Consider the following 13,590-nt stretch of genomic DNA (forward strand, 5'->3'; position numbering starts at 1 on the left):
AAAATCTATTGTATGTTTGCAACTTTCCCAGAACTGTGCAGCGCGTTTGATCTTATTGTCTCCTGGTAATGAATACATTTCTCTCATCCCTACTCAATTACACTGGTTGCTCACCGAACAAAAGATTATTTTCAAATCACTAGTTATTACCCTTTGAATCACTGACAAACACACTTATTTCAGATACATAATGGTCAAATATTAGCTAACGTAACAATAACACACAAAAAATGTGTTGAGCCACATATCAGGGATGCTGTGACCTAATGTGTAACTCCTACAAGTCATATGCAGCCCTTCATCATCAACAATTAGCAGTGCAAGGCAGATTTACATAACTGCATGTTAGTGTGAGTGCTGTATGGATTCCACCTGGAAGCAAGAGAGAGGGCCTGCAATGAATATAGACAACTAGGACAAGCATTCTATAGAGTCCACAAAGGGGCAACAGAGGAGTAGCTGACAGCATGCAATGGATACAGACAACTGGGTTAAAATCTGTGTAGAGTCTACCCAAGAGCAACAGGTGTGGATCCCACAGGTTTACAATGGATAAAGGCATCTATGGTACATACTCTATGTAGTCCAAGCAGGAGTGACGGTTGTGCCTGCTCTAATTACAAGCAGCCTTTTTGACTGATATGAAGAGTTTTCTCAGGAGAAAGAATGAGAAAGACCAATGGTTAGGAGGATCAGGAGAAGGAGGGCTGGCAAGGCCTAAGATAAGGGAGATTTAGTAGGCAACCAGACTGGAGCATATGCTGGTCAGATTAGTGGGTCCAACTACTGAAAAAACTTAATGCATGGCACTATCAGCAACACCTACAATGCAGCCACAGTTACTTAAAACTCAAACAGTGTATGAAAAACTTATGAGGGTGGAATGCTCTCATATGAGGCCGCACCAACTCCCTGGACATGCACCACAGGGGCTCTCATTGGGAGTTTCTTACTGTAAACTCCATCTGAAGATGGCACAGCCGGAGTGGGAGCACAGGGGAATCCAGCAGTTAGGTTAGAGAAGAGGAGCAGGGTCTAAGGAGGAGGCGAGGAAGTGGCCAGGACTGGAGGGTGACCCAACCATTAACAGGGGTCCGACTGTGGAAAAAATATAGTCAAGTACACATAGCAGTGCACACAAATTGCACTCAAAACCCTGTCAGAGCCTGAAAAACCTGCGCGAGCAGGCTTCTCTGATATTGGCTTGGTGCAGGCTGCATCCGGATATGGCAACACAAAAAACGCCTTCTGTGTCTCCCTATTCTTGCATATAAACCCTTTAGTTGGGAGACATGGTGATTCTGGGACTCTTGGTATACTGGTACTGCTTTATCCTTTTTATATTATAAGTGACTCTTATCTCCCTATCTCTATCAATGTACCCATTCCTGAGGGCCAGAGGCACTAACTACTGTTCCACTGAGCTATGTCCTGCTCTCCTGAATAGCGAGGGTGGAGCAGGCACTGAAATCTGTTCATTGTCTATCATACTCTATCCTACTTGAGTGAACAAGTGATTGAGACCTCCAGATGAGACAAAAGAGTAGTGAGAGAGCGTAGCTTATATAATCTATATTAACATAAAATGTTTATGAACTAATGTATAATAATGCCGCATCAAAACTGTATTAACATGTTTTGCTAAAACATGCACTTGAAATGTGCCCACGGGGAGTGGCCACCAATGTATACGGGGACTAATAAAATAGACTAATGTGGATGAATTATTATGGTTTTACACTAATTATTAATGATTACGTTATTAAAGTTTTGCTAATAAATCTCTCAGGCCTTTAGTTAGCATGAGTTGAGGCCTAGCTGCCTGACTCTCATATTAAATGTATTACTCTAACGTGCAGTGTGCTGACTTGCTAAAGGACATGAACTCTTGTTTTTTCCAAAACCTAGAAGATGAATGTAACTGTAGTAGATCTGTTCTCATGAAATTCATCCTGCTGTAGTAACATTTTTAGCTGAATGCAACAGAGTAGATTAACATTATGTACAAGGTCGCCTAAACCGGTACGGACAATGGAGCCACTGACCGAAGATGTGCAAAGGACCACAAGACGATGAAATCATACCGGACATTCCACCCACTAAAGACGTCAATCATAAGCACCAATAAAATACGTGAGAACTGTTATGGGGTAACAAATTTGATGAGCAAATTTGATTTTAATTGGTTAAAGATAGTGGGGTGCAACCCCTTGTCCAATTACATTTTAGGGGATTGTACAACGAAAAGGGGATAAAAACCCTTGACACCAGGAAGTAAATCAGAATTAGGGAGTAGGAGACTGTGAGAGGGGAGATGCTGATGCGATTTATAATGATCCAGAGACTTTGTCACTTTGCTTGGTGACTTGCTGATTTTATTTAGAACCATCCTTGTCCTTAGATTGCCCATTTACACTTTACCTCCTTATGAGGGAAGTGCCCCTTTTACCTGAGCCGAGTTCCTGACTCATGGCGAACCAACTGATGTCCTGAAGACGAAGACCGAACCTGAGTGCTGACCCAAACTTGGAGGGTAACTATATGACAATGGAATTATGATTGTTTGCTTTTCCTTTCTAGGTACCAACTGCTTTTCTTTTGACAGAGACCTTAGTTAGATGTTTTCCAAATTGATGTTACTAAATTGTTTTGCATGAAACCCAACATGCCAATGCTAATTAGAGGTTAGTTGAGAGGGTTTCACCAAACGGATGCAAATAGACAAATGACTGAATCTATGCTTTGTTGAACAATGCGCTAATATACTCTGCTAAGGATAGTCTATGTTCACGCCGTGCTATATTCAAATATTTGTGATTCTTGTTTTGATGAAATCTTATCAGAGTTGCCATATTGTGACTATGCTATTGTGCTTCTTGGTTTTGAGATTAATAAATTTGCTAGTAGTATTGTAACCAATAAGGAATAAATATAATAAAATTCATACTAGATTGGTGTGGTTATTCACAACTGAAAGGTCATGGTGGTGTCTTGAGTTTAACTAAATGTCATTGACTAAAGTAAAGTGCATTGTGGTAATAAATACTGATGATATCATTGATGTATTAATTGACATGTTGATTAGCTATCTCGTCCTAAGGTGTCTTTTAACAGGGTCAAAAGATTCATTGGCCTAAAACGAGTCCCAATGTGTAATAATTAATCATAAAGGGACGCGTTACCAGTTCCATAACACGTAGTACAGAATTTACCTTATGAGAGGGCTTAGCCTCAGTAGCTGCAACTTCACTGAGGAATAAAATAAGCTGCCATATGACCAGCAAACTGAATGACCTCTGCCTCCTAGGCCCATTACTTTTATTTTGAGGGTCTAGCTATTTGTGTTTCAAGATTCCAAGTGGATTTTTTAAGTCATATGTTCAGTCTGATTCCATTACTTTTATTTTGAGGGTCTAGCTGTTTGTGTCTCAAGATTCGAAGTGGATCATATGTTCAGTCTGATTCAGCTTACCTTTGTCCATAGAGCAGCCACCAGTGTTGTTTCCCTGACCAGTATTCCATTGGTGCATTACAACATGCTACAGACTGGGGTATCACAGTGCCACTTGCGTTTCCATCAGCAGCAAGTACTCACTGGGCGGCTTTCTCAATGTGTACACAAGGCTGGCTACTGTGCCTTTATTGAGCAAAGGGTGAGTTGGTGGTAACTGAGAGCTGAGCGTCCAATGAGAGCAACAGGCCATTTGACTGGGAACGGAATCTACCAACTCGCACCTTGTAAAACACTTTCAGTACTGTTCTTCCCCTTACGTGTGTGTTATGTGTTTAGGTTTGCATGTGCTATGACTAGAGATTGTGTACGATATGAATGGTGCCTTCAGTGGGGATCCATTACAGACTACACATGATTGTGGTCCTCTGTGCATCATTAAGCCTTCCCAGCTGCCCTGTACGTAGAGCAGCCACTGGAGCTGTGCCTGAGAGACCATGACTTAGTTACATACATTGAATAAAAAAGGCAAACCTAAGCCAATTTTGCTACCTGGGCAGATCAGCTTTCAGAGTTGGCTGAAGGCAGAATGCTCCCCGGTGAGATTGTGTAACTTGTGTGGAGCAAAACTACCATTCTGTGGACATGTGTAGCATCTTCTTTTTCTGCTCAGTGGAAGACAGAATGAAATTTGCCACCACCCCACTCCAATGTTTCAAAGGGAATATGCACTCCCTTGACCTTTTGTTACCGTCCCACCTCTAATTTAAAAAGCCTGGAAATGTACGCCCTGCTCAGGTTGACCAGCATTACAGAGTTTTATCATGGTTTACCCTTGATTAGTCCTGACCTCCTACCTTATGACCCATTGTTTAACTTACCTTCAGGGCTTTAGACTATGTGAGTCAGGCACAGACAGACTTTCAACAAGAAACAGGAGTCTCGGAGTTGATATTTCCACAAGACTAGGACTTTAGGTTAATGCCCTGCTGTTGTTATCTCCCATTGAAGATGACTGTGCTGTCCTATCAGGTATGTGAAGAGGAAATGGCACTTTGCTTGAAGGAGGAGAAGAAAGGCCTAGCAAGCTGAATCCTACATGTAGGATGTCTCTAGGAAGTCAGTTGTCCAGGAGTCATGAAGTCCTTGCAGTCCAGCTACCCAGAATAAAGGTATCTGCTTTGCAAGAGGATCAAGGTACTGCAGGGGATGTTCCAGGACTTTTAGAAGAGTGAGACTGCATATCCCTGGACCATCCAATATTATACTCAGCATTGTAAGAGCAGGTATTTCCCCAATTACATATTTAACCGAAGATGGACACGGGTATTTTTTTTTAAAGAGGAGTACCAATTTCTGCCGACTGTTGTCTACCTCCACATATACATGTCGCCCTGTATGACAAGTTCTGCTCTGTTCATCAAATTAAATGAAATATGAGTTCCAAAAGCTTCTCTCATATTGTATTGCCACACACAACCACGACTGCCTCTCTGGTAGCATACTCTCTTTCCTTATGTTAATAAAACGAAACAGCATCTCTGACATATCCTGTTTTTCATAATAAATTAAATGGGTATTATAATGATCTCTATCACTGTGCTCTTACTCACACAACCCTGACCTGCCTGTAGGGTATGGGTGCTTGTAACTCACGCAATTCCATGTAGCATAATTATGAGGAATTAGCTAAGAATTCCATGAGATTATGCTTGAATTAGAAGAGTAATTCTGCATTTAGTGCTATTTCTTAGCACAAAAATGCTCCCTTGTGTCCACAATTGATGCAAGGATGCATTTTGTGCTAAGAAATAGTGCTAAATGCTAGTACATGATTAGCGGGTGCAAGCAGCTGCTAAGACTCACTAAATTTGCTCTTGGGGTACGATTCTTCCCCAACTTACTATTAGCATTTAGTACTAAAGTTGATAGGTGGGCTAGTCATTTTTCAGAAATTTACTCCACCTCCTGTTCCTCCCATGGAGGTTAGCTTATCAGCCCCTCTCCCACTGGCATCTCAACCCTGATTTTCTCAGTAGAGGAAGTCAAAGTTGGAATTTTAGATTTGTCAAAGAAATAAGGCCCCTGGCTCAAATAGGATCCAAGTTTATCTTTTCCTGAGTGAACCAGAGATTTAGGCCCCTGTACTCAATGCAGCTAACAGGGTCGGCCCTTTGCTCTCATGGTCTTCCTCAATTACTGTCCCAATTTTCAAGAAGGGGGACAAGGAGGACCCAAAATGTTACTGGCCCACCTCTTTAATAGATTCCATAGGGAAGGTGCTTTGGAGGACGGTTCTTTTTTTTTTTTTTTTTTTTAAATCTGTTTATTAAACACATCACACGAATAACCGTACATGTCACTCGAATTAGTAAGAGAATAAACATTTTTCCCTTGTCATGTGCCTCTGCACGTACTTGTAATTCCCATACAGTACGGTTACATTTTTAATGTACTGACATACAACTTAACTTGAAACAATTTAGAACAATAGCAGTAGGCATATCTATAGTTTTACTTAAGTATATTTAATAGTATTCTAAGTGACTACGGTAACATTCAGCTATATAGGCATGAGGTATGTTAGTGCTTGTTTGCATGTTATATGGTTTGTATTGGGGCGAGGGCAGGGGTAACAGGGCATCGGCCTCTTCTGTCAATTTGTGTGTTCATGTCTGGGTGAAGTTGCGCTTATTATCCAACTGTACATTTTCGGGCTGATATGGCGAGGTTAGTTAAGGTACTACGTCAGGTGTGATATGTTTTTTTTTTTGTTTTTGTTTTTCCGTGATTGCTTAGTATTTACTTATGGAGGACGGTTCTTAATAGACTATTGACTTGAGCAGAGGAGAATCACATTTTATCCAACCAGACCTGCAATATGGTTTTAGGTTGGGCCTGACCACAATCGATCAATTTGCATTTTGTGAGCTCTAAATATACAATTGCTAAACCAGGCACTATTTACATAACCTTCATGCATTGAACACAAGCTTCCGTGAGACTTAACCATGGCAAATTATGGGCCATGCTTTTAACTATAGGGGTCGACCCTAACACTGTTTTCCTTCTCAGAGATCTGCACAAAGACGTGTCAGATGTAGTCCGTTATAATATTGATGGATCCTGCTCTGACCCCTTTAAGGTGCACAGTGGGGTCCGACAGTGGTACATCTTGGTACCTTTCCTACTCACGTTATAGGTAAATGGCCTTGAATGTCAGTTATTAAAATACAGCCAGGATTTTCCATTGGTGGGCACATGGCTCCTCCTGGCCCTACTATATGCAGATGTCGCTGTTCTCTAAGCCAGAAGAGGTGTGGGCTTGCAAAAATTAATTGACTCCTTTGTTTCTTTTATGAGGTCTCTGGATTTTTCAACAAACTACAATCTTTCCTTCGTGATGGCCATAGGAACAGGGGAATCAAGAGCTACAACTTTTTAAACAGAGGGCTACTTGCTGGCTAAGGTCTGTTCTTTCCCTAGCTAGGGTCCAGTTTGATAGGGCTCGATATTCGCCCCCTTAGTTGTTTCCAAAAGAAATTGTTTACAAGAGTCATTACTGCTATTTGGAACCATGTCACAAGACTAGGCAAGGAACTATTGCATGGCCTTCTTAAGAAATATCAGGCCAAATGGTCTCAGCAAGGACATATGGTAGCGACATCTGGGGCTATGCTGACCTCTTGACACTCCAGATAGCTGAAAAAATATTTGAGATGGCTTCTCGGTGTTCCTCGATGCATTCCTGCTTTTTTCACCCACCAAAAGCTAGGTGTTCAGTAGGTAGCAGACACACTAGCTTTCCATCCCTTAATGAGATGGATTGCAGTTTGGCTGTGGCTGGAGACTAAGGTAAACCAGGAAATTATGGTATTGTTTTGCACTTGATCAAGCTCTGAGAATCCCCTGGTTCAAGTACGTAAAATCCCTTGTTACATCCCTGGGCCACCCAGAACTGTTTGGAAACCCCACGATGATAGTAAAGTCAGATATGACCTAGCTACAAAAAATGTTTACCGCAGTGTGGCATCAAAACAGAGACGCTGTGGGACTTTTTAAACCATCTGCAAGAGCTAGCTATATAGTAAAAACTATTCTGTGGATGGAACCCTGTCTCATCAGGGTCAGTATACCAAACCACTGCTTTCTGCTGACAAGGTTCACGCTGAATCAATTGCACTGGCTGTTAGCCTCCCCAAATGGCTTGAACCTTGGCTTGAAACTTAATACCTGTAGTTACAATTCTATCTCTGCCCAAGACACTTTACAATTTGTTATGTTTTGCAATTTTATGTAACCTCACACACCGATTTCATCTTACCACTCTTTAAAAAATAAGGCCCTTTTAATCAAGTTCGTCCAGCTCTAATGTTTTTACAGTTACTGGAAGGAGATTTTATATGACTCCCATTGGCAAGTTTCCTTAATAAGATGGTCAATCCCTGATTGATCACCCATTAGTTTCCAGGTGCTTGCCTTGAATTTCTCACTTTTTGCAGAAATATTTCAATATAGTCAGGGGGTCATGCATCACTCAAGGAGTGGCTCATTAAGGTGTGACTGGTATTACTTAACCAATCTATCAATTCTGTTCTAGTAAAATGTTAATGTAACATTAATTTTTCAATCTGTATGTATTCCAATTGTGTTGTTTATTTTTGACTTTTAATGGAGTTTGATAAATTCCCAAAATAAAGGGGATCATTATGAACACGGTGGAAACAACCGCCGTGTTCATGCTGGCGGTCAAAACACTGACCGCCAGCGACCTCGGAATCCCGCTGGCCACATTATGAACTTTTCTGTGAGCCGGCGGGCGGAAACCTTGATTCTGCCCGCCGGCTCACAGAAAAGCTCGGCCGGGACATTGATGGCGACTCCACATGGAGCCGCCGTCAATGCTTCTGTGCGGCAGGTGCAGTTGCACCCGTCGCGCAGATCACCTGCGCGACGGGGCTCTGCACCGGTGCCCCTGCACTGCCCATGCAAAATGTATGGGCAGTGCAGGGGCCCCTCTGTCAGCCTTTTCCTGGTGGGATCTCCTGCCAGGAAAATGCTGGCGGGGAATTAAACATTGTCCGCAGGGTAGCGCCGCTACCCTGGTGGATGGTGTTTCATCCCGCCGACAGGCTGCCTGGCGGTGGGAGCCTGGTGGTGGGTGACGGCTGCCGTGTCACCATGTTTATTATATGGCGGCTCAGCCCGCCATGCCGGCTGGTGGCTTCAGCCGCCACTGCTGGCATGGCGGGCCGAACCGCCATGTTCATAATGAGGGCCAAAGAATATAGTGCTATTTTCTCTCATATTCACAATGGACACAAGAAAGCATTTTGTACTATGAAACACTGCTAAATGCAGCAGAACACAAATAGCGAGTGCACGTGGCCGCTTACTCTCGCTAAATGTGCCCTTGTGGTAGGATTTTACTCCCAAGGCACTTTTAACTACATGAAGAAGAGAAATTGCATAATTATCAGTAGTTCTGCATCAAAGAGTAAAGTGGGATTACCAAAATCTATCTGCTTACTTAGGCATAATCAAAAGTTTGCAGAGGCATACTTTACGGCCCTCTTTTCAAAATTAAATTAACTCATTGTTACAAATGTCTCACAAACCAATTGTTCCTTAGCACAACACTCTCTTGCCTTTCTGGTTAGTGACTCTGGCGGTCATTCTGACCCTGGCGGTCAAAGACCGCCAGGGCGGAGGACCGCGGGAGCACCGCCGACAGGCCGGCGGTGCTCCAATGGGGATTCCGACCGCGGCGGTAAAGCCGCGGTCGGACCGGGCCCACTGGCGGGCTCCCGCCAGTGTACCGCCGCCCCATTGAATCCTCCAAGGCGGCGCAGCTTGCTGCGCCGCCGAGGGGATTCCGACCCCCCCTACCGCCATCCAGATCCCGGCGGTCCGACCGCCGGGATCCGGATGGCGGTAGGGGGGGGTCGCGGGGCCCCTGGGGGCCCCTGCAGTGCCCATGCCACTGGCATGGGCATTGCAGGGGCCCCCGTAAGAGGGCCCCTAAATGTATTTCACTGTCTGCTGCGCAGACAGTGAAATACGCGACGGGTGCAACTGCACCCGTCGCACAGCTTCCACTCCGCCGGCTCGATTCCGAGCCGGCTTCATCGTGGAAGCCTCTTTCCCGCTGGGCTGGCGGGCGGTCTGATGGCGACCGCCCACCAGCCCAGCGGGAAAGTCAGAATTACCGCCGCGGTCTTTCGACCGCGGAACGGTAACCTGACGGCGGGACTTTGGCGGGCGGCCTCCGCCGCCCGCCAAGGTCAGAATGAGGGCCTCTGTCTATTAAAGGCCCATATCAATTTGCTTCTTGGTTTGGTGCAAGAAATTCTCATAACTGTATATGGAAATGAAGTGACTGCATCCACTATTTGGCCTTTTCCTTTTTTCTTTCGTTAATGGTTAAGAGTAGCAATATACATTGTGAGTGGATAATACCTACCCTATTAAATCCTGCAAGGAGGAGGGGGAGCACTGTTGTTTCTTCTTGGTCTGGAGTGCTAGAACAAAAAAAAGATCAAAGTCACTTTGTGGTCAAACTAGATAATTACAATAGTATCAATTGTTATGATTACATATTATGTGTGTTAGACCGGCTAGCCTTATGGTGGTCTTCCCCCAAATCTTTTGCCTACTTACCTCCAACTTTTGCTGAAATTTGTTTTTGTTGGCCTTAGGACTATGTGCACTTTACCACTGCTAACCAGTTCTAAAGTGCTTGTGCTCGCTTCCCTAAACATGGTTTGATTGGCATACACCTGTAAGTCTCTTCTAGAGTAGTATACTACACCAGGGCCTGTACATTAAATGCTACCGGTGGGCACTGCAACACTTAGGTGGTCATTCCAACCCTGGCGGTCCATGACCGCCGGGTTGGAGGACCGCGGGAGCACCGCCGACAGGCCGGCGGTGCTCCAATGGGCATTCCGACCGCGGCGGTAAAGCCGCGGTCGGACCGGCAACACTGGCGGTCTCCCGCCAGTGTACCGCCGCCCATTGGAATCCTCCAAGGCGGTGCAGCTAGCTGCGCCGCCGAGGGGATTCCGACCCCCCCTACCGCCATCCAGTTCCCGGCGGTCCGCCCGCCGGGAACCGGATGGCGGTAGGGGGGGTCGCGGGGCCCCTGGGGGCCCCTGCAGTGCCCATGCCACTGGCATGGGCACTGCAGGGGCCCCCGTAAGAGGGCCCCTAAATGTATTTCACTGTCTGCTGCGCAGACAGTGAAATACGCGACGGGTGCAACTGCACCCGTCGCACAGCTTCCACTCCGCCGGCTCGATTCCGAGCCGGCTTCATCGTGGAAGCCTCTTTCCCGCTGGGCTGGCGGGCGGCCTGAAGGCGGCCGCCCGCCAGCCCAGCGGGAATGTCAGAATTACCGCCACGGTCTTTCGACCGCGGAACGGTAACCTGACGGCGGGACTTTGGCGGGCAGCCTCCGCCGCCCGCCAAGGTCAGAATGAGGGCCTTAATGTGCCACCCATTTACGTAGCACCTTAAAACATGTCCAGGAATGTCATTGCAGCCTGAATGCAGTTTTAAACTGCCAGGTCGACTTGGGATTTAAACACCCTTACCAGGCCCTAAACTCCCCTTTTATTGCATATGTGACCCCAACGGTAGGTCTTATGTAGCCCATAGATTAGGGTGCTGTGTAATTAAAAGGTATGACATGTACTTTTAAGTTATACATGTCCTGGTAGTGAAAACATCAAAAATTATTTTTCAGTACTGTGAGGCCTACCCCTCCCATAAGATAACATTGGGGATTCCTTATTACATTTAATATACATTACATAAACATTTGGAAGCCGGTAGATATGTCATGTTTGGTTCCTATGAAATTGTAATGATAAACACTCTTTAGTGGTAAAGTCGGATTTCTCATTACAAATTTGAAAATGCCACTTTTAGCAAGTTGGCATTTTCCTACCCTTAGCCCTTTCTGCCAGCAGCTTGTCTTGGGTCACATGCTTGGGCGTAGGTAACAGTTAGACTTTGTGAATTCCTCACAGACATTCACACAATAGAGGGATTAAGTGTGCCTCAATGGGCCATCTGCTGGCAGGATGTGGGAGGCAGAACTGAGCAGCCACACTTACACCTGAATAATCTTTGCTCTACCTCTGCACAAAGGGCCTAATTACCCTATATTGTCACTGCAGCCAGCATGCAGCCAGGGCAAGGTCGTCAGGAAATTCCATGTACTTCAAAGAACCTTTCCAGAAGCCTCTCCCATCTTGCAGAAGAAGGTCTCCAGAGTGAAAACTTGGACCTTCAGACCCACTCTTCAGTTCGCTACTGTGGAAGGACTCTCAGAGGACTGTCTGCTGCTGTGACCTGCTGTGTATTCTGCCAGACTGCTGCTGTATTTGAAATGACTGCTTTGCTGCCTGGAGCCTGTCTTGAACCCTCAGAGACCAGCCCTGCTGTGACTCCTGCAACTTCATCCACACCCAGAACTACCAGAACTCACTCAAAGGGCTAGTTTGCTGGTATCCTGTTCAGAGTCACAGGGACATAAAAAGCTCCCACCATCTTAAGCCTGCACCTGGATCCAGTCTGAGTGAGTCCTGAACCCCCAAGTGGTGTCTCACGAGTCCTGGTGCTTGGTTGTGGTGGTAAAGATGTCAAATTGGCTAATTCCCAAAACTAAATGCGAAAGAAAATTTGGCCAAAAACTGCTCTGAGAACCCGGAGGAGACCGGGACCAATCTGCTCGCCAATCTGACTGAGGTGCATCACCAGCCAGATTTACTTTGCAGCTTCTCCCGCTATGTTCTTCTCTGCAGCAGCTAATCCTTTTCAGCAGTCCTTCCCCAAAGGGTCTCCGACCTCATGGAATTGTCTTCAGCTACAGCCCTCTGCCTCGTACTGCTAGAAATGTTTTACATCAATTTCGGCAACTAAGTCCAAACATAGAAATCTTCACTGTAGCTTCAACCCAAGGCCATCCAACAACAATGCTCCCTCCTCGGACACCTCCTGCAGTCTTGCCCCTCGGAACTTTACCTTCTCAGAACTTTTTCTTGAAGAATTCATCTAAGCCCGAAGGTAAGCACTGACCTGGCCCAATCCACTTCTTGTATCCAAACCGTGCTCCATCAGGGGCAGCCTTAAGTTTAAATTTTGACTCAGTCTCCCCTAACTAGAAGGCCCAGGTTGGCGCTTTGATCTTTTAGGCGCTAGTTTTTACTAAAAACTTTACAAAATCATAACTCTGGTTCTACTGATTGGAGTTTTGTAGTTTTGGTGTCAAATAGTTTATTAAAATGTACTTTATGTTTAGGATTTTTCTTGTGCTGTGTTTTAATTTTATTACTGTTTGTGTGCTGCATACATACTTTACAATTGCCTCTAATTTAAGCCTGACTGCCTTTTGAGCCAAGCTACCCTGGGTTAAGCACAGGTTGATTTAGCAACTTTTTGTGGTTCACCTTGCAAGGCACTGTGGCTGCTTCTTGATGAGTAGGTCAGTCCCCAGTCAACCAACAACCTAATTTCCCACAATGTGTTCTTGTAGGGAATATTGGTCATGAAAAAAATCAGATGAGATAAAGACAGTGATGAAGAGAAAGGGTCAAATGAACAAGAGGGAAAGCAAGACAAAATTGAAAGAGAAAACCAGAAAGGGAAATGAAAGAATAGAACTAAATACAATTATGATGCAAGGAGTAAATTGATGAAAAATGAGAGGTGGGAAAAAAGGAGGAAAATGGAAAGGAGAAAGAGAAGCAAACAAAAAGCTTAGCGAGGGAGATAAAAGGCAAAGAACGGGAGAACAGACAAACAGAATTAAAGGGGCAAGAAAAGACCAAGAAAATGAGATATGGACAGAAGGGAGGGAGTAAATGAGAAAGAATTTAGGGTAAGGGATAAAGATAGTTAAAAGCAAAGAGAAGAGAATGCAGAAAAGAAAGGGAAGAAGCAATCGAGGGAAGAATAAAGGAAGGAAAGAAGGACGTAAGGGAGAAATAATAGACTGAGTTAAAGAAGAAGAAGGGAAAATTAAAAGAGCTAAGGGAGAGAGCAAGGAAGTAAGATAAACTGGCCTGATTCGCTAATAAAATATAACATTTTCTGAAATGCAAGCGAATACCCTAACAAGCAACATGATTTGA

At 44.8% G+C, this 13,590-nt stretch overlaps 1 protein-coding gene across 2 annotated transcripts in view; it reads right to left on the reverse strand.

Moving 5' to 3' along the window:
* Nucleotides 1–13,590, reverse strand: part of PDE8B (phosphodiesterase 8B) — a 900,595-nt gene that overhangs the window by 449,384 nt on the left and 437,621 nt on the right. For both annotated transcript variants that reach the window (XM_069223470.1, XM_069223477.1), the window contains one exon: nt 9,915–9,972. In XM_069223470.1, the coding sequence (XP_069079571.1) occupies nt 9,915–9,972 (58 nt within the window). The remainder of the gene's footprint in view (nt 1–9,914; nt 9,973–13,590) is intronic.

Source organism: Pleurodeles waltl, chromosome 1_1, assembly GCF_031143425.1.
Source record: "Pleurodeles waltl isolate 20211129_DDA chromosome 1_1, aPleWal1.hap1.20221129, whole genome shotgun sequence".
Taxonomy (NCBI): domain Eukaryota; kingdom Metazoa; phylum Chordata; class Amphibia; order Caudata; family Salamandridae; genus Pleurodeles; species Pleurodeles waltl.